Consider the following 26,378-nt stretch of genomic DNA (forward strand, 5'->3'; position numbering starts at 1 on the left):
TTATATACCTTTGGTTCAAACTTTGTCTAATATAATTTTAACATTATATTATAAGCACACAAGCTACAAAAGCTAACAAACATTATACCAATTCATCTTGACACATTTTGTAACATGTCAAGGGGTATGTGATTATGACACTATCGAGTATAGGTAATTTATTAGAATGATGTTTTCGACCATGCCGCCCGACACGGTATGAGATGTCCACTTGCACTTGGGAAAAAATGCTTAAAGATACAATAACCAAGGAAAGAGAAAATTGATTACTCGCATTTACGCACAACGAATAATGGAAGAAACAGCTTAGGACTATGTTTGTCAAATTTCAGAGGGAAAAAATAAGAAAAAGGAATAAGCATTAAACTTAAAACACAAAATACACTATATAACAGCTTTATGAAAATAATTATACCTATCTAGTATTTGCCAACGGTCACCAATTTTTGCATCAACTTCATCAATCTCCTTTTCAAGTTCTTGCAGCATAGCATCAACCTAACCATTAAGGTTTAATGATTAACATGCTATGTAAAAAGATACAACTAAAATGATGATCCAGGTATTCCCAATTATATGCTGTCCTAATATTGATAATTAAGAAAACACAACTAGAAGTGCAAAGACATCATTGTTAGACGAAATCACATTACAAACGAAAACAGACTTAAATAGGTTATATCAATGCAATATCAAGGTGGACATATTTAATTCTGTTTATCTATCTAGCATAGCTTATCATAAAGTTAGCATCCAAAACAAATGCATGTTTGGCAACAATCTGGTACTTCTGAAGAGACTTTTCATGCTACTATTGATGCTGCGGAAGACATCACAGTAGCTATCTCTACTTTTTTCTGAAACCTGGCTAGCAGCTGTTGCATGGTAGTTATAGCTATTTTACACTTGCAAGCTAGAGAAAATTTATCACAATTGCAAGCTAAACAATTGAGCTTGTTAAAACCTAAGGTTGTCCAATCCAACCAAAATACTTAGGCACTTACTAGGCAGGACCCCCTGATAGTTAAGCATGCCTAGCAGTCACTTAACCATGTGAAAGTAAAGGAAAGAGGTGGCTTTTATTACTCAACTTACATGAATGTAAGTAATCCACTTCCATGTTCAAGTGAAATGAATTTGAATGAAGTTTCTAGGATAAGAAGAATACAACAACCTTAGATCATTTAGCTAACTATGTGCACATCCTTTCATAAGTAACCCCAGAAGGATTCAAATTAGTCGGGAACAGGTGGAGAGATGGTCGGAGTACTTAGAGGGAGTGAATAGCAAATATTCCTGAAGTTACAAGTTAAACATTCTTGCTAATTGCTTAGCAAAGTTAATTCAAAGAAAAAAGACAGTGGTAATAAAAATACAAAAGCACACACGCCAACCATTCAATTTAACGTGGTTTGGAATCCTCATTCCTACTCCATGACTTATGATCCTTTAGTGGATTACTTCTAAATGCGCACTATGCTTTCTCTTTCTCGGACAACTTTTGAAGGTAGAAAACCTCTCACAAACTCTTAGATAATTGCAATTGGGAGCACAAGAGTAAGGAGTGTGCAATTGGCTCAGAATATTTGCTCTTTATGTTTGGAAATGTTAGCTTTCAAAACTCCTTCAAGGCCCTTTATCCAACTTCACTTTGTTATTAATCATTTGTTGTGCCAACTCCGATTAGTTAATTGGAATGCCCCATCAGTCGATTTAATGCACTGTAGTGGTTGAGTCATTCCACTATTGCCGCATAATTTTTTTCCATCAATGGCTCTCTCCAACTTTTCTTAACTGACCCTGATCAGTCAATTGTCCAGTCACCTCAATAACGAACAAAAATATTATGTTCATCATTAATCAACTTAAATCGACTGCTTGTTCGACTCAGCTATGTTCAATCAACTAACATCAACCACAATAACAAACAGAAACATTTTGTTCGTACCCAAAGTACTTATGTCAACTACTCAATCGACTTAACCACCAATCAACTGAAGACACCCTTCAGCTGACTAAAGGAACCCTTCAATCAACTAGATCATCGACTACATCCGTTCTAAAGATTGAGTATGTCTCAGTTAAGGTCTACCCTCTTCCACGTACGCCTTCAGTCGACTGAATCAGCGATTACATCCACTCTAAATATTGAATCCGTCTAAGTTGAGATTTATCCTCTTCCACATACATGTTCTGTCAACTCTCAATCACCAAGGAGTTTACCTTGCCTCGAGGCCCTCTCTCCCATCAAGTTACTTGTCCCCTAGATACACCGAAGCTCCACGTGTCATCCTTCACATCTTCACCTACATAGTCTGCCTCCTTCACTCAACTGCACTCAGATGCTCGTCATCCTACAGTGCTTCAAATATCTCATGTTATCGGTCTCTGATCTCCATGAACCTCGAGTCATCAACTCCTTTGGCCACACCAAATCTCCATGTGCATCTCGATATCTAAAACTATCAAAATCTATAATCAATCCCTATCACATGTGGCCTAATTTTAACATTTTCCCCTTTTTGATTATTGGCAATATGTTTAACTTAGGTAAAAGTAAATGTCCTATGTTTCTCTCTAAGCTAGGAATTTTGCAAAATACTAGAGAATGAATTTTCAAATTTTTAACTTAATTAACTCTTCTTCCTTTTTGTCATGCATCAAAAAGATTGCACTAATCAACCCAAAAATTCATAATTTGATCATTAAATAGTATTTTAATCTAAATGGAATACAAATGATAACTCAATCAAATTAAACTTTATTTCTAATTTTTTTTGCATAATTACAGTCAATTGACAATCTACCCTAGTCGACTAAAACTAAGTCTAATTGACTAAGATCCCGAGTCCACTACTATGCCAAAATTCAAAAATCTACAAACCTCTTAAAATTATAAAATTTTATAGAGAGGTTTTCTAATATATTTCTATCATTGGAACATATTTTTCGTGAAAATACATTTTGCAAATTGAGTTTGATACAAACATGAAAATGCTAAAAAAGCTTCAATTATGTATCAACTCTTACAACCCTTATTTTGAAATGCAAGTGTGAAACCAATAAAAAACTAAGGTTTTTAAAGCATGAAATGGTATTTTCAAAATAAAATTTCCAACTATAATCTTTGAGCCAAATGTACATTAATTGGTACATTACTATAGAGATACCTCTATGCTTCATCAAAGATGACTCAAGGATTGTGAACCAATAGTTTCATCCTATGCATCTCAATTGGTATTTAAGTTTCTCAATACAAAATCAAGTTCATCCTAAGTTCGTGTAAGATGTAAAATTAGGTATTCCTACTTGCTATGTGATGCCACATTACCCCATTCTATATCAAGTCAACCACCTTACATATTTTGAGTGAAATCCTTATGATTGGCTTCTCTAGGACACTTTAATGAGTGATTAGGGACTTGACCACCCAAATACATTGGGCCCAACTGTGTTCACCAAATATTCCTTAGTACTCCTTCCCTACTAATCATTTTTGTCTTGGATTGTCCCCTAGCTACAAGGCTATGATAAATCTTCTCTCTCTTGATTGCCTTTTACTCTAAATTATTCTTGCTAAAGTTTACATGTTGGCTCCCTATGATTATTTTCAAGGTGTTAGAACCATAGTGAACTTCTAAAGCTAACTTCAAAGTTTCAACTTGATTCCTTGAAGTTTCATTTTCTACTTCTAGCTCCTTAATCATAATATCATGTAATTCATTGCATGGATTAATGGAACTAAGTTTATTCTCAGGAATTAAAATTCCCCTTTTCAATTTGTTGTTCTTATTTTCACATTTATCTAAAAATTTGTTCAAAGAATTAATAAGCTCTATTAATTTGTCTTCAAAGGAGAGACTTACCTCACCAAGTCATCCTAACTATATCCTTTTGCTCCCCCTTGACTCGACCTTTTTTCTTCTTCAAATGAGGAAGAGGAGGTTCCATCATCAATTGCCATGAATTCCAAGCTTGCCCAGTGATGCGTGTGAACCTTGCATATGTTTTCATTCGTATTTAGCATGCATTTACCGTCATACATGAGCATTATTTAATTTAACTTCTATCTTTTACATTGATTTCTATCTTTTTAGTTCAAAGGACGGTTCTTTGTTATATTTGATGATAGGGCGTGAAGATCTTAGCTTTGGAGCTCGTTTGGAGACGAAGAATCATTAGAGCGTCAACTCAACATGATACACAGCTTGACCGTGGCACCTGCCATAGTCGTGTGTCATCCATGGATGAAGACTTGGCATCATAGCAACAAACGGGACTTCCATCAAGGAACACGGCTAGATCGTGGCACCTGCCACGGCCGTGTTCCATTCTGAGCTCTTACAAGAAACACGCCAGAGCCCACCATAGCCATGGATAGCATGCCATGGCATGTTGACGGCGCCCTGAAAAGCCCTAAACTAGGTGTCACGATAGGGCTTCAAATTAGAATTTGTAAATTTTATCGAAAACCCACGATGAATTCAAGCAAATGAAGTATAGGGGCCTCGAGTCGTGTTTTTCCAAGGACTAGTAGACAATCGCTTAATTTGAGCTTATCGTGTCGTGTTTTTGGGTTTTCTATGAAAATGGGGGGGTTTTGGTGTTTTCCGAATGAATTGTAAATTTAAAATGCAATCAAGTAAGAAAATGCGGTTGAAACTAAATTATCTCCTAATCACAACTAAACCTAAATGCTTAAGCCAAAACAATTGGAATCCTAAATACTCAAATCAAACAAATAACAACACCTAGAAATCTTGAATGCTTGGAAGCCTAAACCTAGCAAATCTAATGAATAGCATGGAACACAACAGAAAATGGCACGGGCAATGTTTAACAGAATTAAAATGGGGTGTTTAGCTTGCTCGAAGATAGTGTTTCAGCAACTGAAAACCGAAAATCAGCATTACTGATACTGCACAGTACACTGAAAATCAGTATTTCAGCATTTGAAGGGATTGAACATTGCAACACTTTGAACTAATTAGCTACCCCTAAAATACAATCAAGATGCTTGTGTCGAGCTAGCTAGTTTCTAATCCATGGAGAAAGGTTTGGCACGGGGCGTTTTGGCACAGAACAGCATGAAGAATAGAATGAAATCAGAATTGAGCAAAATCAGATTGCAAGAAGATCGAAAACTAAGCTAATTAAACTCTAACCGGTTTCAAATCCAAACACAAGTTAAACATTAACTAATTAAATGGAATTGACAAGGTTTAATCAGAAACACGAGTTTAGAATTGGAATTGAACAGAAATGCAGATTTTCAGAAATGCAGAAACGATGGAAACGATGGAATGCAGAAACGGCTTCTTCTCCCTTTTGTTCCTCAGCTGGGTGTCAAACCAGCTTCACTGATCTTCATGGAATCTTCACGTGGTCGTAGGTTGAGTTGCTAGCTGCTCGGGCCCAGAAAACACGCCGGAAAGACCCTCTCCGCCGCGGAAATCAGGCTGTGCAGCGCGTTTGAAACTGCAAAAACTGGTTTCCTTGTTTCCTCCTTGCTCCGATCAATCTGATAATGATGTAGGAAGGCTCGCTGATCTAAAAAGGAAGATTGAAAATATTTACTAGTCGACCCATTTCTGTTATGTATAGAAATGATGTGAATATTAGAGATATGAAACATGCTCTTGACATGATAGTCAAATTGAGGGATTAGAGATGTTCATATTGATGTAAATACATATTATTTAATCTAGGTAAATAGCAAGACATAATGAGTCCAGGAAATGGTTATGTACCACTAGAAGAGTGATTTATGTATCACTGGAGAACGGCTAGGTGCCACCTGGATGATGGCTGTGAGCCATCAGATAAATGACTGTGTGTCATTCAGAAAAATGGTTATGTACTATTTAGAGCGGCTAAGTTGGGTGTAACAACTTTCTTAGCATTGATCGCTCTATGAGCAGCTATGTAAGGTGTAACAACTTTCTTAGCAATGAATGCTCAATGTGCTTGCTGTCGCACGAACCATTTTCCTATGTATGAATTGGTTGTTCTTACAGTCTATGTGACTGAGCATTCCGGTTATATTTAGTCTATGTGACTAGATACCTCTGAATGGTTTTTGTGACCATTTACCTTTGTGGCTTCACTTGGACGAGTGGGAGATGTTGGCGGTTTCAGAAGGTGAATCACTAACATCGGCATTTTCTGTAACGGACCACCATGACCTCCGCGTGCACCTTCTGATCTACGCTTCCTCTCCCTATATAAAGGAGAGAGGAACCTCTGCGGTCGATGGGGCTTACTAGAGAGGCGAGGCTGGTGTGCGATTGCGTCCAAGTCTTGAAGCCCAAGTGACAGAGCGTCGAGGTCAGCCGGAGGTGTCTGTTACACTGCCGGAGAATAAGGAAAGAACAACCGGTGGTGGAGGATTTGGTTTGTGAAATCGTGAGGGGTCTTCCGTCCGTGATCACTCCTCCGACAGAAGCAGTCAACATGTTAAAATTTAATATCCGCCGGAGTGCTTAGTAATTTATTTTATTTTATATATAGTAGTGAATTGTTGGATATTGGGGCCTTAATGAACCAATATGGTTTTGTGAAAAAATCATGGTGCTATCAATTAATGAAAGTCGTAATTGACTTCAAAATCGAAATCTACGTTTCGGTAGATAGATTTAGCTATTAATTTGCTCAAAAGATTAAAGGTGAATGAGAAATTAATTGTTTAAAATCAGTCCAGAATAATATTAATTAATGTTATATAAGTAATTGTTATATAGAATAATATTAATTAATATATGGGAGAATAAAAAAATTTGATGGGTTTCCTTTCCTTATTAATGATGCTGTGTTAATGGAGTTAATACAAAAAGCCCATGTTCTCTCTTCTCAAGGGCGAGCAGGTGCTCGCACCTGTGAGCCCGCCAGCCCGCCACGTGCGCACATGCGCAATGGGCGCTTTGTAGGCGCACTTTGCACTTCGCACTTACGCGTCGTGAAGAGGCTCCAGGTGACATTGTGCCTGCGTGGCTCGGGTGATGTGTCAGGCTCGTATCTGACGTGGCAATGCCTGTGTGGCATCCACGTGAGCAATAAGAGATGACTGGACTGTTGATTGGGCGAACGGATGACAACCGTTGATCAAAGAGGTGTGATGGATCGCTTGTGATGCGATCTGGAGCGATGGATCGCGAAGAGTCACGATCTGACCGCTGGGATGAGACCTGATCTGAAGCGTCAGATCGAATGGATCAAGAGATTCAGATCCGACGGCTGATGACAAGAGGCGAGATCTGAAGGGCACAACTCTTCAGATCTGATGGATGAGATCAAGAGGGCTATATGAAGGGTTACAACCCTCCAGATCTGACGGCCCAGATTGATCTCGTCCAAGGGTCACATCCACTCACTCAACCTCTTCACTTAGTATAAATAGAACCCTCCAGATGATGGAAAACTCATCGAATTCATCGATTCAAGTCTTCCTTGTGCATTCATCCCATCTAGTGCATTCGGAGTCCAAAAAGCCTATGAGAAGGTTTGTGATCTTGAAATTTGGAGTGCTACTATTCCGAGACGTTCGTCGTTGTATCTTGGGAACGAATTGCTGCTATCCGTTAGCACCGTAGCGGAGCAATATCATTTACGGAGATAGTGTTGAACACTAACCTCGATGATCCGTATCAATTTGCGTACTCCCGGAGCTACCGGGAAGAGGTTTTCTAATATATTTCTATCATTGGAACATATTTTTCGTGAAAATACATTTTGCAAATTGAGTTTGATACAAACATGAAAATGCTAAAAAAGCTTCAATTATGTATCAACTCTTACAACCCTTATTTTGAAATGCAAGTGTGAAACCAATAAAAAACTAAGGTTTTTAAAGCATGAAATGGTATTTTCAAAATAAAATTTCCAACTATAATCTTTGAGCCAAATGTACATTAATTGGTACATTACTATAGAGATACCTCTATGCTTCATCAAAGATGACTCAAGGATTGTGAACCAATAGTTTCATCCTATGCATCTCAATTGGTATTTAAGTTTCTCAATACAAAATCAAGTTCATCCTAAGTTCGTGTAAGATGTAAAATTAGGTATTCCTACTTGCTATGTGACGCCACATTACCCCATTCCGTATCAAGTCAACCACCTTACATATTTTGAGTGAAATCCTTATGATTGGCTTCTCTAGGACACTTTAATGAGTGATTAGGGACTTGACCACCCAATACATTAGGCCCAACTGTGTTCACCAAATATTCCTTAGTACTCCTTCCCTACTAATCATTTTGGTCTTGGATTGTCCCCTAGCTACAAGGCTATGATAAATCTTCTCTCTCTTGATTGCCTTTTACTCTAAATTATTCTTGCTAAAGTTTACATGTTGGCTCCCTATGATTATTTTCAAGGTGTTAGAACCATAGTGAACTTCTAAAGCTAACTTCAAAGTTTCAACTTGATTCCTTGAAGTTTCATTTTCTACTTCTAGCTCCTTAATCCTAATATCATGTAATTCATTGCATGGATTAATGGAACTAAGTTTATTCTCAGGAATTAAAATTCCCCTTTTTAATTTGTTGTTCTTATTTTCACATTTATCTAAAAATTTGTTCAAAGAATTAATAAGCTCTATTAATTTGTCTTCAAAGGAGAGACTTACCTCACCAAGTCATCCTAACTACATCCTTTTGCTCCCCCTTGACTCGACCTTTTTTCTACTTCAAATGAGGAAGAGGAGGTTCCATCATCAATTGCCATGAATTCCAAGCTTGCCCTGTGATGCGTGTGAACCTTGCATATGTTTTCATTCATATTTAGCATGCATTTACCGTCATACATGAGTATTATTTAATTTAACTTCTATCTTTTACATTGATTTCTATCTTTTTAGTTCAAAGGACTGTTCTTGGTTATATTTGATGATAGGGCGTGAAGATCTTAGCTTTGGAGCTCGTTTGGAGACGAAGAATCATTAGAGCGTCAACTCAACATGATACACAGTCTGACCGTGGCACCTGCCATAGTCGTGTGTCATCCATGGATGAAGACTTGGCATCATAGCAACAAACGGGACTTCCATCAAGGAACACGGCTAGATCGTGGCACCTGCCACGGCCGTGTTCCATTCTGAGCTCTTACAAGAAACACGCCAGAGCCCACCATAGCCATGGATAGGCTTGATGCCTACCACAACCATGGCATGCCACGGCATGTTGACGGCGCCCCACGGAAAAAAAAGAAAAATTTGTTATATTTTGATAACTTTTAAAGTCTATAAAAGCAACCAAGAGCCATCGGTTCAAGAATGGAACAGTTCTCGAAAGAGAAGTCACATCACGGGGTCCTTGTGACAGAAGACCCCAAAAAAGAGTCGTCTTCGAAGAGATCCAAGAAGCGAGAGATTTCGTCTATCAAGGAGCATGTGGAGATCATCCCAAAATGTCATCGACATCTACAAAGAGTTTTTCTTGCACCTCTCTTTGTTTTGAGTTGTAGAATATTTTTGGTAATGTCTTTGGCATGTTTCTCCATTGTGATGGAGCAGTCTCTTAAATTCTAGATTTAAGGAGTAATCCAACATTGAATTGATAATTGTAGTTTGTTATTCATCTCTTTTATCGCATAATGTGTTGATTCTTAATTTAGTTGTTAATGTACATAACATGCTAATATGTATTAACGGGCGTTAGCATAGATCTTAGGGTGAGGAACGATCAAAAGACGAACTCTAATCTCAGACCTATAATAACTAAACTTGAGGAGTTGTTAACGAAAGTAGTTCAAACTCTCTCAATACTAGTATTGGTTATCATAGAGCGTATAGGGTCTCCTACTTCAGCCACCATGAAAGTAGGGGTCGCATTAAGGTAATTACACGGATGCATTCTCAAAAGAGATTATCGGGTACCTTAAGATAGACCACCTTCAAGCATGATCGACAATGAGATAAAAGAGAGATTCGCAATTACATTGTCAATGATAGTCGTGATGAAACTGAAGTTCTAAAATTGTCTCAACGAACTGATTTTCTCCCCGTCTTTCAATTCTGTTTTCTTAGTGCATTTGCTTTCACAATAATTCTCGCAGATTTAATTCGTCTAGATAGTCTTCCATTGCACGTAAACGGATACTCAACTCCACAGTCCCTGAGGACAATACTTTGACTACTTGATAACAACGACCGTGCACTTGAGGTTAGCACGCATCACCCTATACTTAATTCACACTTCTTTAAATGTTGAAGAGGATTGGTCCTAAGTGGCCTTTAAGGATCTCTTCTTCGTCTTTCCAATTGGTGTCACTTACTTTTCTTTCCTTTTTTTAGCTTGGGCATTAGTTCTTACATGCCCCTCCTTTTGGCAATTGTAGCATTGGACGGATCTTCTCCTTTCTCTTCTTTTCTCTTTCTTCTTTAGGTACACAAGTCATTCCTCAATTTCGGTTTATTCTTGAAATTTATTTTTACCTTGCTTGCCATGCAAACCACATCGTCACTATCCTCCACCATTGTGAATCCATTAGAGCTCAAGGAGGATGACTTCTTCTCATGCTTCTTCCCAATTAGTGTGAAATTCCTTGACTTGTAGCCTCCTTCCTTCTTGACCTCAAGGTTCCTAGTCACATAAAGTTTTATTTCTGAAAATAACTCATCTAGAGTACTTAAATCGAGACTCCTCAATAATTAGTAGTCATTCACCATTAAACTCCAATAAGGAGTTCATGGGAATGCATTGAGTGCATTGCAGAGAAGATCCCTATTTGAAAAAAAAAAATCTGATGCTAATGAGTTAATGCACAATCTCCTTACATCATCAGTGCATTTCAGCCAACTTATCTCCCTTTTCATCATGGAAGTGTTCAATCGAGTCCATAGGAATCCCTTCTTGTAAATCTAGCCTTGGATGAGCCTTCATGCATTGTCACCTTTTCCTATAATTCTTTGGTGCTTGAGTATCTCCTGATTTTGCTCATCCCTTGATCGAAGAGAGCATTCTCAAGACCAAGTTAGCTTTTGTATCCACAACAAGCACTTCTCTATCTCTTTATCAACATAGACAATGGCAATATCTTAGTGTCATTATCAAGAGGAAATTCATACCTTTCCTCTTTGGCAATTATTATGTCCAGTCAAAAGTAGAGCGTCATCTTCCTCTTTCAAGCTAAAGTTCTCTTCAAACATTGAGATTTGGAATTTCTCTCCGATCATTTGCTTCGTCAGCAGTTAGTCCTTCAAAAGTGTTCTCGCTCTAATACTATTTGTTAGGTCTAGTTAAGGAGATGACAAAAATAGCTAAGGAGTTAATAGCAAACATTCTTGAAATTAAAACTTTAAGATTCTCGCTGGTTGCTTAATAAGGTTAATTCAAAGCAAAATGCGGCAGTAATAAAAATATAAAAGCATACACACTAACAATTCAATTTAACATAGTGTGGACCCTCAGTCCTACTTCATAGCCTATGATCCTTCAATAGATTACTATTGAATGTTCCACTATGTTTTCTCCTTCTCAGACAACTCTCGTAGGTGGAGAAACCTCTTACAAGCTCTTGGATGATTACAATTGGGAGCACAAGAGTAAGAAGGAGAAGTCTATGATTAGGCTCAAAATATTTGCTTTTATGTTTGGGAACGTTGATCTTCAAACATCCTTCAAGATCCCCTTTTATAAGCCTTCGTCCAGCTTCATTTTGTTCTTAATTGTTTGTTATGGAATGTGATATTAGTCGACCAATGCATTGTAGCTGTTGAACCATCCAATTGTTCTCACACAATATTTTGATCGTTTGTAATAGGGGTTTGGTCATCGGTCATCTAATCCCCATCGACTCAACCACAACCACTAGTAGCATTCTATTAGTTGGCTAATCAACTTGAGTAGGTGACCTAGTCAATTCAGTCACCATCAATCAATTGACTTATGTCATTAGTCAATTGACACCAACCAAAGCCCTGAGCAAAACTATTTTATTCGTTGTCTTAAGCACTTAAGTCGACTACATGGTCAACTTAACCACCAGTCAACTATGACCAGTCCTAAAAGTCAAGTTTGTTTAAGTTGAGATATACCTCTCCTAAGTAGATGCTCTTTCAACTCTCAACTCATCAGGGAGTTTACCTTGCCTCAAGATCTTCCATCAAGTTACTCGTTCACGGATGCACTTGATCCCTCAACTCACTCCACGTGTCATCCTTCATGTCTTCACCAATATAGTTCACCTCATCGAGCTCAACTGATGTTTATCATCCTACAGCCCCTCAAATATCTCATGTCATCCTTCTATAGTCTCCATGGAGCTTGAGCCATCGAGTCATCATCTCCCTTGGCCATGCTAAATCTCCATGTGCTTCTCTCCCTTAACCACGCCAAGTCTCCATGTGCTTCTCAATTAAGCTTTACACGACTTCATACACATATTAAATACAAATATAATACTTCCATATGCTTCTTAATTAAATTTTGCACCACTTCATACACATATTAAATACAAATATAATACTTCCATGTGCTTCTCAATTAAGTTTTGCACGACTCCATACACATATTAAGTACAAATATAATACTAACTTAAACCATATGTCAAACCGTGAAAATCTATGATTGATTCAAATCACTTGATGTAGGTGGACCCTAATTTAATCTTTTTGCCCAAACCATGAAAATCTATAATCGATTTTAATCACTTAGGTGTAGGGGTAGCATGATTTAGATCCCTTGTTTCATTAAGTTTAGCCTAACTTAATATATTCACTCTTCTCCCCCTTTGCCATGCATCAAAAAGATTTCACTAATCCACTTCCATGTCCAAGTGAAAAGAATTCAAATGAAGTTTCTAGGATACGAAGAATACAACAAGCTTAGATCCTTTTAGCAAACTATGTGCACATCCTTTTATAAGTAACCTCAAAAGGATTCAAACTATCTATGAAAGAAAATGAACAAAATGAGTCAACATAAAAGAAATAAGTCAATTCTTAGTTCTTACCCTATCTATTAGTCTTGATGAGACCTTGTCTGCAGCAGCTGCTTCAGCTGCGTGATCAGGTTCCTCCCTAGCAGCTTTATAAGCTTTCTTAGCATCTTCTTCACCCTCGGTACCCTCTTTCTCCAGCATGGTATTATACAGTTCGATCTGCAGTAAATAGAGTTAATTTCAGGATTTCTACCAAAAGTAAAAGTACAACATAACAATCACTTGTTTTAGGAAATCTTCAGGAAATTTATTAGAAAAAATACCTCTTTGTTAACAAGGCTCAGAAATTCTTGACGCTCCCTACTAACAGACTGCACAAGTCAGTCAAATAATCTTCATGAGCTTAGCAATCAAATAGCACGTTACTACTCTGTTTAACTAGCAAACAAAGGAATATATCTTAGAACAACAGACTTACAGAAGCTGAAGCTAGAACAGCTAGTGCACGACTAATTTTACATAGTTTCTCCTGCTTTTCAAGTGTTTTTGCTCTCGCTAGCTCCTCTGCCTCCCTAGCAGTAGGAATCATCATCTCATTCAATGCAAAATCCTCACTAACCTCAGATTCCTTCACTTTAGCTTTCTCCTCTTTCACTTGTTTCTTCTCTTCCTCCTAAAGAATTTTTAGAACAGAAAAGAAAGATCAGCTAAAAAGCCTATTAGATTACGATTTGCAAACCATATCACCACTCAGTATAGCACCCAACATAAATACACACATCTACACAACATATACTTTGAAAAGGAACACATTCGTCAAAAGCATCTCTTGAATTTAGCCTCAGATCATAGATGACTGAGTAGCATGAAAATTAACAAAAATAAAACAGGATCTAAAATGTCAATTTCTGCAGATGGACAAGAACACATTTAACCATTCAACTTGAAAAATAGATAGAATTTGTCACCAAAATAAATTAAGATAACAAAGTCATTTTTTAGTGTGTGTTCATACAGGATAATATCAAAGTTGTATCATTTCAGATGGATTCTAGTGTCCAAACTTGAGTATATAGTTATCTTCTTTTTCTTTTTAATCTCTCCTTCCTCATTTCACCTCCAATTCATCGACACCATATATGATATATGAAAATATTGGCACGATACCAAAACAATACCGTTTCAATCAAAGAACTACGGTACAAGTCAAGATTTTGAACCTTAGTTTCAACCAAGGTTTAACATTTCAAGGTGTGTTGAAATTAAGTTTTTGACTGAAAATGGTACGATTTTTATATCGTATTGTGTCATGCTAATATGGTTTCGGTATTTATTTACTTTCAAACACAAGTGTATACCAATTAGAAAATATCATTTTTATTAAATATTAATATTTAAAAATTCAAACCACCTAGACCACCTTCCTTGTAAGTTATCACCATCAAGTGTTTACATTATGTCTCATATTATCTTCTAGAAAATTTGTCAATTTTCCTTTCTACTTATTTTTCTCTCTTTTTTTTTGTTTGACAAACCAACCCGCTAATTGCTAATTGTACTTGTTTCCTTTATAGTAAGTAGCAATTCATCTAACCGAAGAACGAGTTCTTTTGTATATGAGGTGTATTTTCTATTCGAAAGGGAGGCTTGTGTCAAATTTGTGTTCATCTAAATTAATAGCCACATTAGTAACAACATTATTTGTGCAGGATGAGTTAAAAATCTTTTCTTGTAATTATTTCATCAAAAAATAGATAAATAAAATAAAATCTTTTTTTTCCTTTTTAAAATCTATGTCAAAAATATATTGTTAATTGCTCTACTTAACATCGTTGCCTACTCCTCTAGTCGTTATTGTCATTTGACATCTTTCTTTTTTTGTCTTTTTAAAATTCATGTCAAAATATTGTCAACTGCTCTATTGAGCTTTATTGCCTACTTTAGTTGTTGTTGCCGTTTGACAAGATACAAATTATATTTTCACTCGCTTTACTTTGTTGCCTAGTGATCTAGTCATTATTGCCATTTGACAAGATACAAATTATATTGTCACCTGCTTTAGTTTATTGCCTAGTCCTCTAGTCGTTATTGTCATTTGACAAGATACAAAGATTAATATCTATCAAACTTTTTTGCTTATTTTTAATATCAAAATAAAACTAAATTGATGGAAATAACATCTTTAATAAGCAACAATGTGGTATGTCTTAGATATAAATTATTTGTGTTTAAGCTTCATTTCCAACTTTGAAATACTCGGTTCATTTCTAAATTTAATAGACAATGTTTTTGCATCAGTAATAGGCTTCATTTCATAAAAATGAGAACAATGAAATGCTTGGTTTGAGATTCACTAAGCCCGTAGTCAACTATCCAAACATAATAACTTTGAAATATAAAAATGTGTCCCAAAGCAAAAATTATACATTTACATTGATTGTTTGAAATACATAATCGTAATGTTAGAAACATAGCACCTATTTAGCATAACCTGAAACATCAATAGAAAAAAATTGACTCCAATGCAACCAATATAAACACACCAAAAGTATCTACCAAAAGAAAGAAGTATTTGTATCTTTTTCTTCTAAAGTACAAATCCTTATTTAACCATTAATTGCACTATTACTGTATGTAGGCAAAATTTTAACTTTTGTTATATATTGTATTTTGCTTTTGATTAAAGTTTTCTGTATTATTTATTTCTAAATTTAAATCAAACCAATTATTAAGTTGTAGAGAACCCAATTAGATTGTGATTGAGTCTTTCTAGTAGGTTTCTCTAGTGGGTTTAAATTGGGTCAAATATGAGCTCAATTTGATCAATTTAGGATTGAACCAAACTTATCTTATTTTTGGCTAGATTTAATTGTATTTTTGATTCAGTTGGAGAAGTTTTGGGATGAAATCCTTATTTATTTAAATTGGGTCAAATTTGGGCTAAATTTGATCAATTTAGGGTTGAACCAAACTTATTTTATTTTGGACCAGGTTTAGCCACATTTTTCGACTCAATTGAAGTTTTGGGATAAGATCCTTATTTATTTCTTTTCTTTCATTTCAATGTGCTCCCCTCTCACATAGAAGTCTCTCTCTCTTGTTTGATATCTCTCCCACGGAAATTGTTAGAGGTCAGGACAGTTCTATGATTTAGCATGAAGGCATTGTCGAGGAGGTTCAAAGATCACAATCTAAAACATCTCATGGAAGTCATCACCACCTTAAGCTGCTCTTTATCCCAAAACACCTCTAATTGCGTCAACATTATCCCCTTAGCCCAAAACAACTCTAATTGCGTCAACATTGTCCCAAAAGCTTGCTTGAGATGTTTTAAGGCTCCAGGTTGTTCCGTGTGCCAATTGGCAGGCAGAACAAATTGTTTAACTTGAGCAAATTGATAATGACAACAACAATCAAGCTTTATCTCACTAGGTGAAATCAACTATATATGTCCTTCTATGTCATTGGATTCTATCCCCTACTATATCATCATTTATATTTAAATAAATTTTATCTTGTTTTATTGTTAACTAAGTCTTTTTTTATCTTTCTCTTCCTCATTTGATGTGAATATTTGTCATAGTTTCACATCGTGTGACTGAAACATCTATTAATCGTCTATGTACATGTCCGTACCATCTTAAATGTGTCTCCCTAAGTTTTCCTCAATAGGTGCAATCCTGACTTTCTCTCTAATATTTTCATTTCTTATCTTGTTCATCCTTGTATGTCCACACATCTACTTTAATATCCTCCTCTCTACAACTTTCATCTTCTACTTATGTGTTTGAATTATAGCCCAACATTCAACTCCATATAATATAGCAGGTCTAATTGTCGTTTTATAAAACTTTTCTTTAAGTCTTAGAAGTACTTTACAATCACAAAGAGCACCCAACGCTCTCCTCTATTTCAACCATTCCGCTTATATATTCTATGTAAGACATCTCTCAATCCCTCCATCTTTTTATAAAAATGATGCAAAATACTTAAAACTCTCAGTTACAGATAACTCATCATTTTCTATCTTAACAATTATCTCATTGCATCTAATATTACTAAACTTAAATTTCATATATTCTGTATTTACTCAGCTAAACCTAAAACCTTTCACTTCTAACGTTTTCCACCAAGATTTGAGTTTAGCATTTACTCCTTCACGTGTCTCATCCACCAAAACAATATCATTTGCAAATAGCATGCACTATGGTACCATATCTTGAATGTATCCAGTGAATTCATCCATGATTAGTGTAAAAAGATAGGAATTTAAAGTTGATCCTTGATGTAAACTTATCTTTATGGGGAACACTTTGGTTAATCCGTCTGAAGTCTTCACTCTTGTCATTACATTCTCATACATATCCTTAATTAATTCAATATACATTATACTAACACCTTTCTTTTCTAGAATTCTCCATATAATTTCCCTTGGGACTCTGTTATAAGTTTTTTCTAGGTCGACGAATATCATATGTAAATCTTACTTCTGTTCTGATACTTTTTAATTAGTTGTCTGAGAAGATGTATAGTTTCTATTGTCAACCTTCCAAACATAAATCCAATATCCAAATTGATTTTTGATCACCGTAGTTGTAGAATCGAGTGCACGTGAGAGGGGGGTGAATCACGTGCTTTTTTAAAAAATTCGTTCGTTTAAAACCAGAGTTAGAAAATTTGAGCTTTGAAAAGCGTGCAGCGGAAAATAAGTAATACGAAGCGGAAAATGCACACAAAAGAACACAGAACGATTTTACTTCGTTCGGAGCTTTCGGTGACTCCTACTCGAAGGCCCAGGTCCCTTGGACCTTTCCTATGGACAATCCACTAAATCTCTCTACCAAAAAAAAAACTCTGGTAGAGTAGGCGAATACAATGAGCAAAAGTGTGACAACCCCACACTTTTACCTTTTAAATAAGTGAAAAAAGTAAATATTAAAAAAGTTTCTTCGTTACCCAACAATAGAAAATTCTGGACGAGCTCAGATGTTGGGGGTGATCTTCCGGCAAAAATTGAACGTGGTTGTGTCGAAACTCGGGCCGCCGCAGAAGAATGATGTTGGTCGAAACTATGTAATTCATGCACTGACCAAAGCTTTATATAGATACGATTGAGTTTATCTAGATCTGTAAATGTTTTAAAAAAACGCAAAACTTGATCCACTTCTTGCAGTTTATCTTATCCAGGATCAAAGAATAATTCAAATTATATATATATATATAGGAAATTTTATCCTCCTTAAATATTTATTATAGATAGGAATAATTTTATCATTTAATAAAATTTTATATTAGAAAAATGAAGGATAATGAAGATTAATTTTGCAGAGTTTATCTGCAAAATTAACTTAATCCATATACCAAATAAATCCTATAAAATAGAGTTAGAATAACATATTAAAATACTAAATATTTAAAATTAATTAGATCCTATCAATCCAGACCAGGATCTAACCAAGCCTCAACTTAGATCACCCAAATGGATCTAAATTGGACTACACCTAAAGTTCCAAAATGGAACTCGTCCTCACTGGTTCGCTCCTCCAGTGACTTACCTTACTTACCTTGTGCAGCTCTACTTGACTTCTTAACCCACCAGGTCTTCCCGCCAGGACTCAACCACCCTGGTCTTTTTGTCAAGTCTCAACCAACTTGGTCTTCAGCCAGTTGTCAGGCCTTACGGACCCAATTGGACTTCGCGCCAGGACTCAACCATCCTGAACTTCAGCCTGGTGTCTGGTCCTAAGTCTTTCAACCCTGCACACTTGGTAAAGAGGTTAAACCCACAACAAACTTAACTTTAACTTATTTGTCATTCATCAAAACTTGAGTTTGACCGTTAGTACAAACTACACCAACAGTAGTCTCCTTTCTTAATCTTTTTTTATTATTTTTTTAAATTTCATGATATGACTCATTAGTTTAATACCCTTATAGTTTGCACAATTTTGTATATCTCCTTTATTCTTATATTAGGGAATTATAGTACTTACCAAGTAATATTGGATACAAATTATATAACAATTGTAAAGCTGCTCTTTTGCTAATTATGAAACCAAGGAATAACTGGACTAATCCAAGAAGATGTCTAGATTATGCAACCAAGCTATAATGCAATTAAGGCCTAGTCTGCTCATTTTGCTCAAATCTCAAAACAAGAGTTGTGGGTTGATCTATTCATTTTGGGTTACAAGAACTTTTTACCCCTAGTATTAGAGGTGCATATTGTAAGTATTATCTGATAAATGCCTTTTAAAAACATATTTATTAAGTGGTTGCTCTGATAAAGGAAAAAAAAAGAGAGAGAAGCTGTGAACCTTGATAAGTTCTTCCTGCATTTCAAGGAACTCCAACTTTCTCCTCCTCTCAGAAACAGAATCTTCAGATGGCAATGCAGTACCGACTGTATCAACAACCTCATCTGGTAGAGATGATAAGGTGGCCCCAACAGCTTCTTCAGGTTTCAACTTTCCAGAAACAGTAAATGCTCTAACAAGCATTCCCAATAAGAAAGAGATGAAAAGCACAGCAACAAATATAGATACCAGAAGTGTATACCTCGAGAGTATCAATAGAGAAGATGGAACAGCATGATTCAGTGACAAGTCCAACCAGTCACGAAGCTGAAAAAAAAATGTCACCATAAGATATGATTTAGAGATTTCCCCTTGCTAATAACAATAAAACCAGAAAAACTATGTTGCCATTTCAAAACAAATCAAAAAGAAAAGAAAGAATTCTCACAGATCTAGTTACAATAATCCAGAAAAGGAATTCCAATAAGCAAAAACAATAATGAAATGATGCTTTTCTGTAATATTTAACCTATTAGAAGGAAACAAAAATGTACCTGGCAAACAATTAGCAAGTAAAACTCATTTACATAAGAATAGTAGAGGTTTGTTGCTGAAAATCGATATAGGCTTTTATATGAAACAAATTAGTAAAAATAAAATACTCTAGTTTCATTGTTTCATCTGTGAGGAGCTAAGAACAGGAGAGGTTTTTGACAGATCATTTTAAATTATTTACATAAGCTAGATAGAACCTCTATTTAAAGCTTTGCAAAGATGCCATGAAATAAAGTTAATAAAGATAATCATGACACAGTGTGCATTGTAAATTTTGATCCATTAAGCTTTTAGGTAGAAAAATAAACAGTGAGAAAAAATAATACCAACAGATACATAGTAATCAAATTAGATGCTAATTAATAGAATTACTACTGAGCATGGTATCAATTTTGAGCCCTCTTTCTCAAGCATCTTTTCACTCTTAGATTTTTGTTGTTTTTGATTATCCTATCTGCTTAAATTCCCAGAAGGTGTCCGAATACCACAGAAGGGAGTTCAAGTAGAAAAACCTGTTGGCGCATCTCGAGTGTTGACAGCAACCCAAGATGACCCCGTTCCCTGCAAGCTTGCCTGAGTTCTTCTTCTGAAAGAGATTCCACACCCTCAGCTTGGATCAGCTTATCATCTTCCTTAATCCTTGAGTAAAACAGGATCATATCACCAAAAGAAACAAAAACTACCGAACAATATACATTTTACTCAAACCATTTTATATTAACAAAAAAAATAGAGTTAAAAGTTAAGTGATTCTATCTTAACCCAATTTTCATTTCCAAATATCCAAAGAAGTCAATTAAATCCAAATACACTAAAAAAATGAAATAGACAGACTAGGAAGGAAGATCAAACGCTATAGAAATTAAAAAAGAAAAAAAAAGTCAAAACTAGAGACTCCCTAGTGACCTGCCCAAGAGAGAGAATGCAGTAACTTATTAAGTTCAATCACTATCCCAAAATTCTTAAGCTCAAATTAATATTGATCTACTTATCTAAGTGTATACCCCATTCATTAGACCACAACTATTCATGGTAAATTAGGGTGTCACAATCTCTCTTAACATTTCTATCAAGACCTAGAATTCAACTCATCGTTCAAAACCATCCATATTCAGTGGATGGTGATTTTCCACCATCACACAAGCATGTCTTCCAGAAACATCTTCTATGATATCAACTGTACCAACTGCCTGGTTGACCAATTAACTTATTTAGCTGAACTACTAACCCAAAACAAAATGAGTAAGCCAACTTAGGAATAGTTTACTTCTATACAAGCCCCTTATTTTCTAGGAATTGAACACATGAGAAATTGAACATAACAACACATGAGAAATTGAACATCATCACTAAAAATCTAGGAATTATTAAGCAAAGTTATGTAACACTGTTTAATTTGAGCAAACTATTTTACTTGCAAAAAATAAAATAATATCAGACCATCAATTAACCAATTTTAAATAGCAAATATATGGTCAAGCACAAGGTTTAGAATATCGAGCCGTGCCGGAGTTTCAGTCCCGGACCGGAACAATACAATTTCAGTACCGTATCGTACCGTGCCGGTATAGTTTCGGTATTTTTAAAATATAAAATATATTAATTAAAATAAAAAATTTAATCTAAATATTTAAAAATAAAAAATAAAAAAATTTTGATAATTTTATAGGTTTTAATAAAGCCTATTTAAATTATCCCAAATTATAACTTTGAACTATAGCTAGGAATTGATTATTAAAACCTAATTAAAACCCTAAGTTAAAAAAAAAAAAAAAAAAATTGTGCACCGCGCGATTGGTGCGCGCGGCCTGCACGGAGCGTCGCCGGCCCCGGGCCCCGACGGCATCGCCGGCCCCGGGCGGCGCCTCCGGCGGCGTCGCCGGCCCCGGGCAGGGCCTCCGGCAACGTCACCGAGGCCTCGCGACGCCTCCGGAGGCGTTCCCCGGCCGGAATTCTTGTGCCGGTGCCGGTGCCGGTGCTGGTGCCGATGCCGGTGCCGGTGTGTATCGGGCCGAGGCGGCACGAGATTTCAATCCTTGGTCAAGCATCCTAATTTTAATTAGCAAATATTGACTCTTTGAAGGGGTAATATGCAGACAATCATTTTCTGGAACTACAAAATTTTAAATAATCAAAAGCTACATGATTACACAAAATACTTAATACTTATAATGGAAACACTGCCTACCAGTTGTTACTAATAATAAGACTGCAATTATGGATGGCATTGTGTTTGGGAATGCCGATAAAGTGTCCTTTAAATTATAACTGTCAATCCATAATTAGTTATTAGCATGAAACCAAAGTAGTTTTTTCCCCATTGTTAGATGATAAGTATGTTGCTCAAATACATAGACATCAGTACTAAAGCGATGACAAACTATAAATGAAATAACTAATGGATATTCCTCTTCATCCCAAGTGTATCATAAATGGCACTTACTCCTGCAATTTCCTCCTAAGCATAAATCTCAAGTAATTATCAGTTCCAAATGGCGGGATTCCCATATACTTGCACATATTTATCAGCCTAGGTCTGCAAACAATTGGCATATAAGATTTTATCTTTCATCAATAGACAATATTAAATCACAATTTAATCAGAAAATGACAACCTGGTAATATTATCCAATGTCAGCTCATCATTAAACAATTTTGCAAAGTTCAAGATTTCATCATTAGAAACAGGGGCACCAGTCCTGACCTTATTGTCAATACCAACATTTTAGCTCCAACTATTGTCATTTCTTAGGAGCAAATGATAAGACTGTATAATTTCAACTTTCAGTGTGAGCATAATATACCTTGTTCAAAAATTCATCCAAGTCCTCTGCAGTCTGCTTAATTTCTCCACTGTGAGATACTTGGACTTCCTTTGCCATCTCCCTAACTGTGTCCTGCAAAAACTTTGCATACTCTATTCTTGCTTTGAGTTTCCTCTTTAGTGCCTCCTATTTATGGAAGAAAATAAACCCAAATGAGACGACATCTAGAAACAAGATCTTCAAAATAGTGGTGAAATTTTGCATTCCCAATGTTTTCATTTTCTAATATTTTTTTTTCTTGTTGTTGAAGAAGATCAATCATTTTTCCTTGTATAAAATAAATTTCAGGCATGAAAAGAACAAAAATATTGATGATTTTTTCTATTTTTCTTTATAATTTTAAACTTCCTTTTTTCTGAAAAATGAAAACTAAAAATAGGTTACAGATAAAAAATTTCTATGAACCAAACACAGATACAAATATTTGACCAAAATATCTCAAGGTACAGGAGTCGCAAAAACTAAAAGCATGAAGCTATAGAAGTTGGGTTCCAATTACAGATCCTGCATAATTATGAGATCATTGAACCTGATCCACAGGAAGACAATCATTTTTTAAATAACCTTTTGAACTAGGACAGGCTGAATCATGTTTGTATTGCTTCCATACCACAGAAAAGGTATTGGTTTGGATATGTCAAGAAGGATGTATATTTTATAGGAAATGTTTCAATCAATGAATAATTTTGTATGTCTCCTTTGTTTTTATATAGGGACTAGAGTACTTACCCTTCACACCCTCCACTGATCGGGTATTTTCTTCGTTTTCAATATCAAGTTGAATAACTTCATAAGTCATTGAATACTCTACTTCCCTAAGCACTTATCTATTAGAATATCATCTAGTCCAATCGCTTTCTAATTTTGCATCCTATTTTATGCCTTTTCTACTTCTGAAATTTGAATTTTTCGATAAAAATTTAAATCTCTATACTTCTCTAACCTACTTAGTTTCTAAGTTAGTCGCCTAAAACTTTCTTAAAACATTGTTACTTTTTCCATCACTCATTTATGTTCTCATCTATCACTAGTACCCTATTGGATTCATCTATAATGTATCTTTTTTAAGTAAGATCTCTTATTTTCCTCTCTCTCATTTTAGCTATTATAGATGTCCTTTTCCCCTTCTTTTGTATCAAGTTGTCGATATAAACATTCAAAAATTTTATTCTTGGCTTCACTCTCTACTTTCTTTGTCTCTTTTTTAGCTACGGCATACTTTTTAAGTTTTCTTCCTTCTTACAAGTGTATAGTAACTTACAGGTTATTCGATTTTCGACCACATAATCAATAATTAATACAATCACTCTTTCTAAAAATTTACCAATATTTTTTATAGTTTAATATTTCATTCATATTTATATTATATTTCTCAATTTTTAGTAGGCCAAACATGGTTTGCAATAGGTTACCTTGAGGCCATAGCTTTTTATATCTTTAGACATACAATAGTAAAAATTTTGCATTTATTTTATAGTTTCTACATTAATAGTTAAATTTTCAGTCAATAGTTATTGGTGTATTTCTATTTTTATTTTCTATTAAAATTGTGAAAATTAAAAATTAAAATGATGATCATGTAATACCATCATAATTGAGCAAGCACTAGATTTATCAAACAAGTTAAACCAAGCCTCACTATAAAAATTTCAAAATATTCAACAAGTTGACGTATCTTTCATTGGATTGAAAAGTCAGGTCAGTTTTCAAGTTTGAGCTACATTTTCAATCCATTTACTAGCAAAAGATTTGATTCCATGCAAATCTAAGAAAATGTGGAAAATGTTTCCCTATAGACAATTTTAAAATACAATAGCTGAAGATGAAATGACCAGGTTATAATGCCACACATATTTGCTTACTGGGTATATATTGAGGACTAGAAGTTTTAGTTTCAAGTCAATTCATGCTCATAAAAAAGATATCCATCATATAATGCAACAGTACCTGTTCTTTCATCTTGTCTTGGAAAGTAGATGGCAACATGTTTGGAAAAAGTTTGAGGAACACTGGTAATAAAAATTCCATAAATGGAACAATGATAAAAACAGCAAAAGGAACCAGTCTAAATATATCAGCTGTGGTACGTGTCAACTGTTGTCTTTCTCGTCTTGTCAGACTCTTCCCAGCAGCCAACTTCAACAACAATCTTGAAGAGATCCTCATATCAGCCCATAACAATTTCAGACCTAGCCAATAGTGTTGCATGGTTGATACAAATTCATCTTTCCAGTGGTACAATTTAGCAGCCCAGTCGGCTCTTACATGCAAATAAAGGGTACAAGAAAGCTATGTCAGCAAAATTTGTTCAACATGGGTAAAACGAAGCACAAAAATTCAAACAAGGGTATTGCAAGTGTTAGTTAAGCTATTACCTGCTCATGGAAGCTACTGCTCTGAAAGCAGGGCCAATTCCCAACACCTTTGCCCAAAACATTTGTATGAATGATTGAGATGCTTTTGGAGAATCATGAATCTGTTTGGCTTTTGCTTTAGCTTTTGCTGAGCTTAAACCTACAACTGCCTGATCACATTCCTCAGGTGATGCATCCTTCAAATGTTTTTGGTCCTGGTCTTTGCCAGGTTCTTCTTCATTACTCTTTTCAGGTGGACGAACTTTGGCTGTAGATGCTGTGTGGATGGAATGTGCCAAACCTCTGGCAGCTAAGGGTAGTACAAACTCTCGTCTCCCATTTCTAAATGTAGGAATAGAAAATCTATCATAACGGTGCTCATAAAACCTTTGATCATGAGCGCGCATAAACACCTCTTTGGAGTTTAGAATCTCAGGCCATTTCCTCCATGTAATGTCATCTTCATTAGGGCTCCGTTCAGTGCCATTGGTTGTGTCCTTCGTATCAGTGCCACAAGCATGCCTACCATGGCAAAAGCTCGACCAACTGTAACACGAACGTACAGGTACACTGAAGTGATTGGAGAAACATCCCTTCCTTCTGATGATTGCTCGGGACGCCATCCTTAATATCCTTTTCTTCCCCCAAGTCAAAAGCTATGGTCATATGTCCCAAGGAACCCCGATTCGAATCGAGTACTGAATCATAAACATTAACCAAATATAAAATTGATACCAGAGAATGAAATATTTTACTTATTTCCCCCAAAAAAAAAAACTCGTTCAAAACAGAACAAATTTTGAAAGGCATAAAATAAATAAATATATCTAAAAATTAAGCAAACAGCAAGAATGTGATGATTTAATAGCAGGAAGCCGAAATCCTGGGACAAAAAGAACTTCCTGAAACAGCCTAATCGAAGATCAAATCAGCATGTTCCCTTCGAGTAAAAAGAAAAAGAAATATAGTCTATAGCCATAAGAACAAACCCAAAACAAAGGAAAACGAAGAGAAGAGCTCGCCGGAGAAGCTAGCGAACCAGCGCAGGGCGCTTCGTGATGCTTACGATCCAAGCTCGAACTCCGCGAAAGTAGAAATGGCAAGAGGGGGTTTAGGGTTTTGGCGGTGGGACGAGGAGGAGAGAGGCGTTGAAGACGGTGGGACGGGATGTGTTCGAGCTTAGACGATGAGTGAGAGAGGCAGAGATGGCGGAGGGAGGTACGCCGACGGCTCCAGTGTTTCTTGCGCTCGATCGCTGCGTGGCGAGCAAGAAATTATTTGGCCATTCAATCGAACCAAATAAAAAAAATAAAATATTTTTAAAAAATTATATATACAACTACGTATATAAAAAATTTATTGACCTCCATCCTAATAAATATATATATATATATATATATATATAGATATTTATAGGTACATAATTCTTTAGTAAAATTTATTATCTCAATGATCTCACACGATCG

At 35.7% G+C, this 26,378-nt stretch overlaps 1 protein-coding gene across 1 annotated transcript in view; it reads right to left on the reverse strand.

Annotated features, from left to right (window-relative positions):
* LOC141829310 (uncharacterized) overlaps window positions 1–26,164 on the reverse strand; it is a 39,969-nt gene extending 13,805 nt beyond the window's left edge. Inside the window, exons 1-13 of the mRNA XM_074716753.1 lie at window positions 25,902–26,164; window positions 24,934–25,610; window positions 24,506–24,818; window positions 22,538–22,684; window positions 22,349–22,437; window positions 22,177–22,269; window positions 20,246–20,372; window positions 19,441–19,505; window positions 19,200–19,371; window positions 13,361–13,555; window positions 13,206–13,253; window positions 12,955–13,101; window positions 416–498 (exon numbers count right to left, since the gene is read on the reverse strand). Of these exons, the coding sequence (XP_074572854.1) occupies window positions 416–498; window positions 12,955–13,101; window positions 13,206–13,253; window positions 13,361–13,555; window positions 19,200–19,371; window positions 19,441–19,505; window positions 20,246–20,372; window positions 22,177–22,269; window positions 22,349–22,437; window positions 22,538–22,684; window positions 24,506–24,818; window positions 24,934–25,535 (2,081 nt within the window). The 5' untranslated portion in view covers window positions 25,536–25,610; window positions 25,902–26,164. The remainder of the gene's footprint in view (window positions 1–415; window positions 499–12,954; window positions 13,102–13,205; window positions 13,254–13,360; window positions 13,556–19,199; window positions 19,372–19,440; window positions 19,506–20,245; window positions 20,373–22,176; window positions 22,270–22,348; window positions 22,438–22,537; window positions 22,685–24,505; window positions 24,819–24,933; window positions 25,611–25,901) is intronic.
* Window positions 26,165–26,378: the final 214 nt, after the last annotated feature.

This window comes from Curcuma longa, chromosome 5 (assembly GCF_044706935.1).
Source record: "Curcuma longa cultivar G26 ecotype Majalengka, Jawa Barat chromosome 5, ITB_CL_G26_1.1, whole genome shotgun sequence".
NCBI classification, from domain to species: domain Eukaryota; kingdom Viridiplantae; phylum Streptophyta; class Magnoliopsida; order Zingiberales; family Zingiberaceae; genus Curcuma; species Curcuma longa.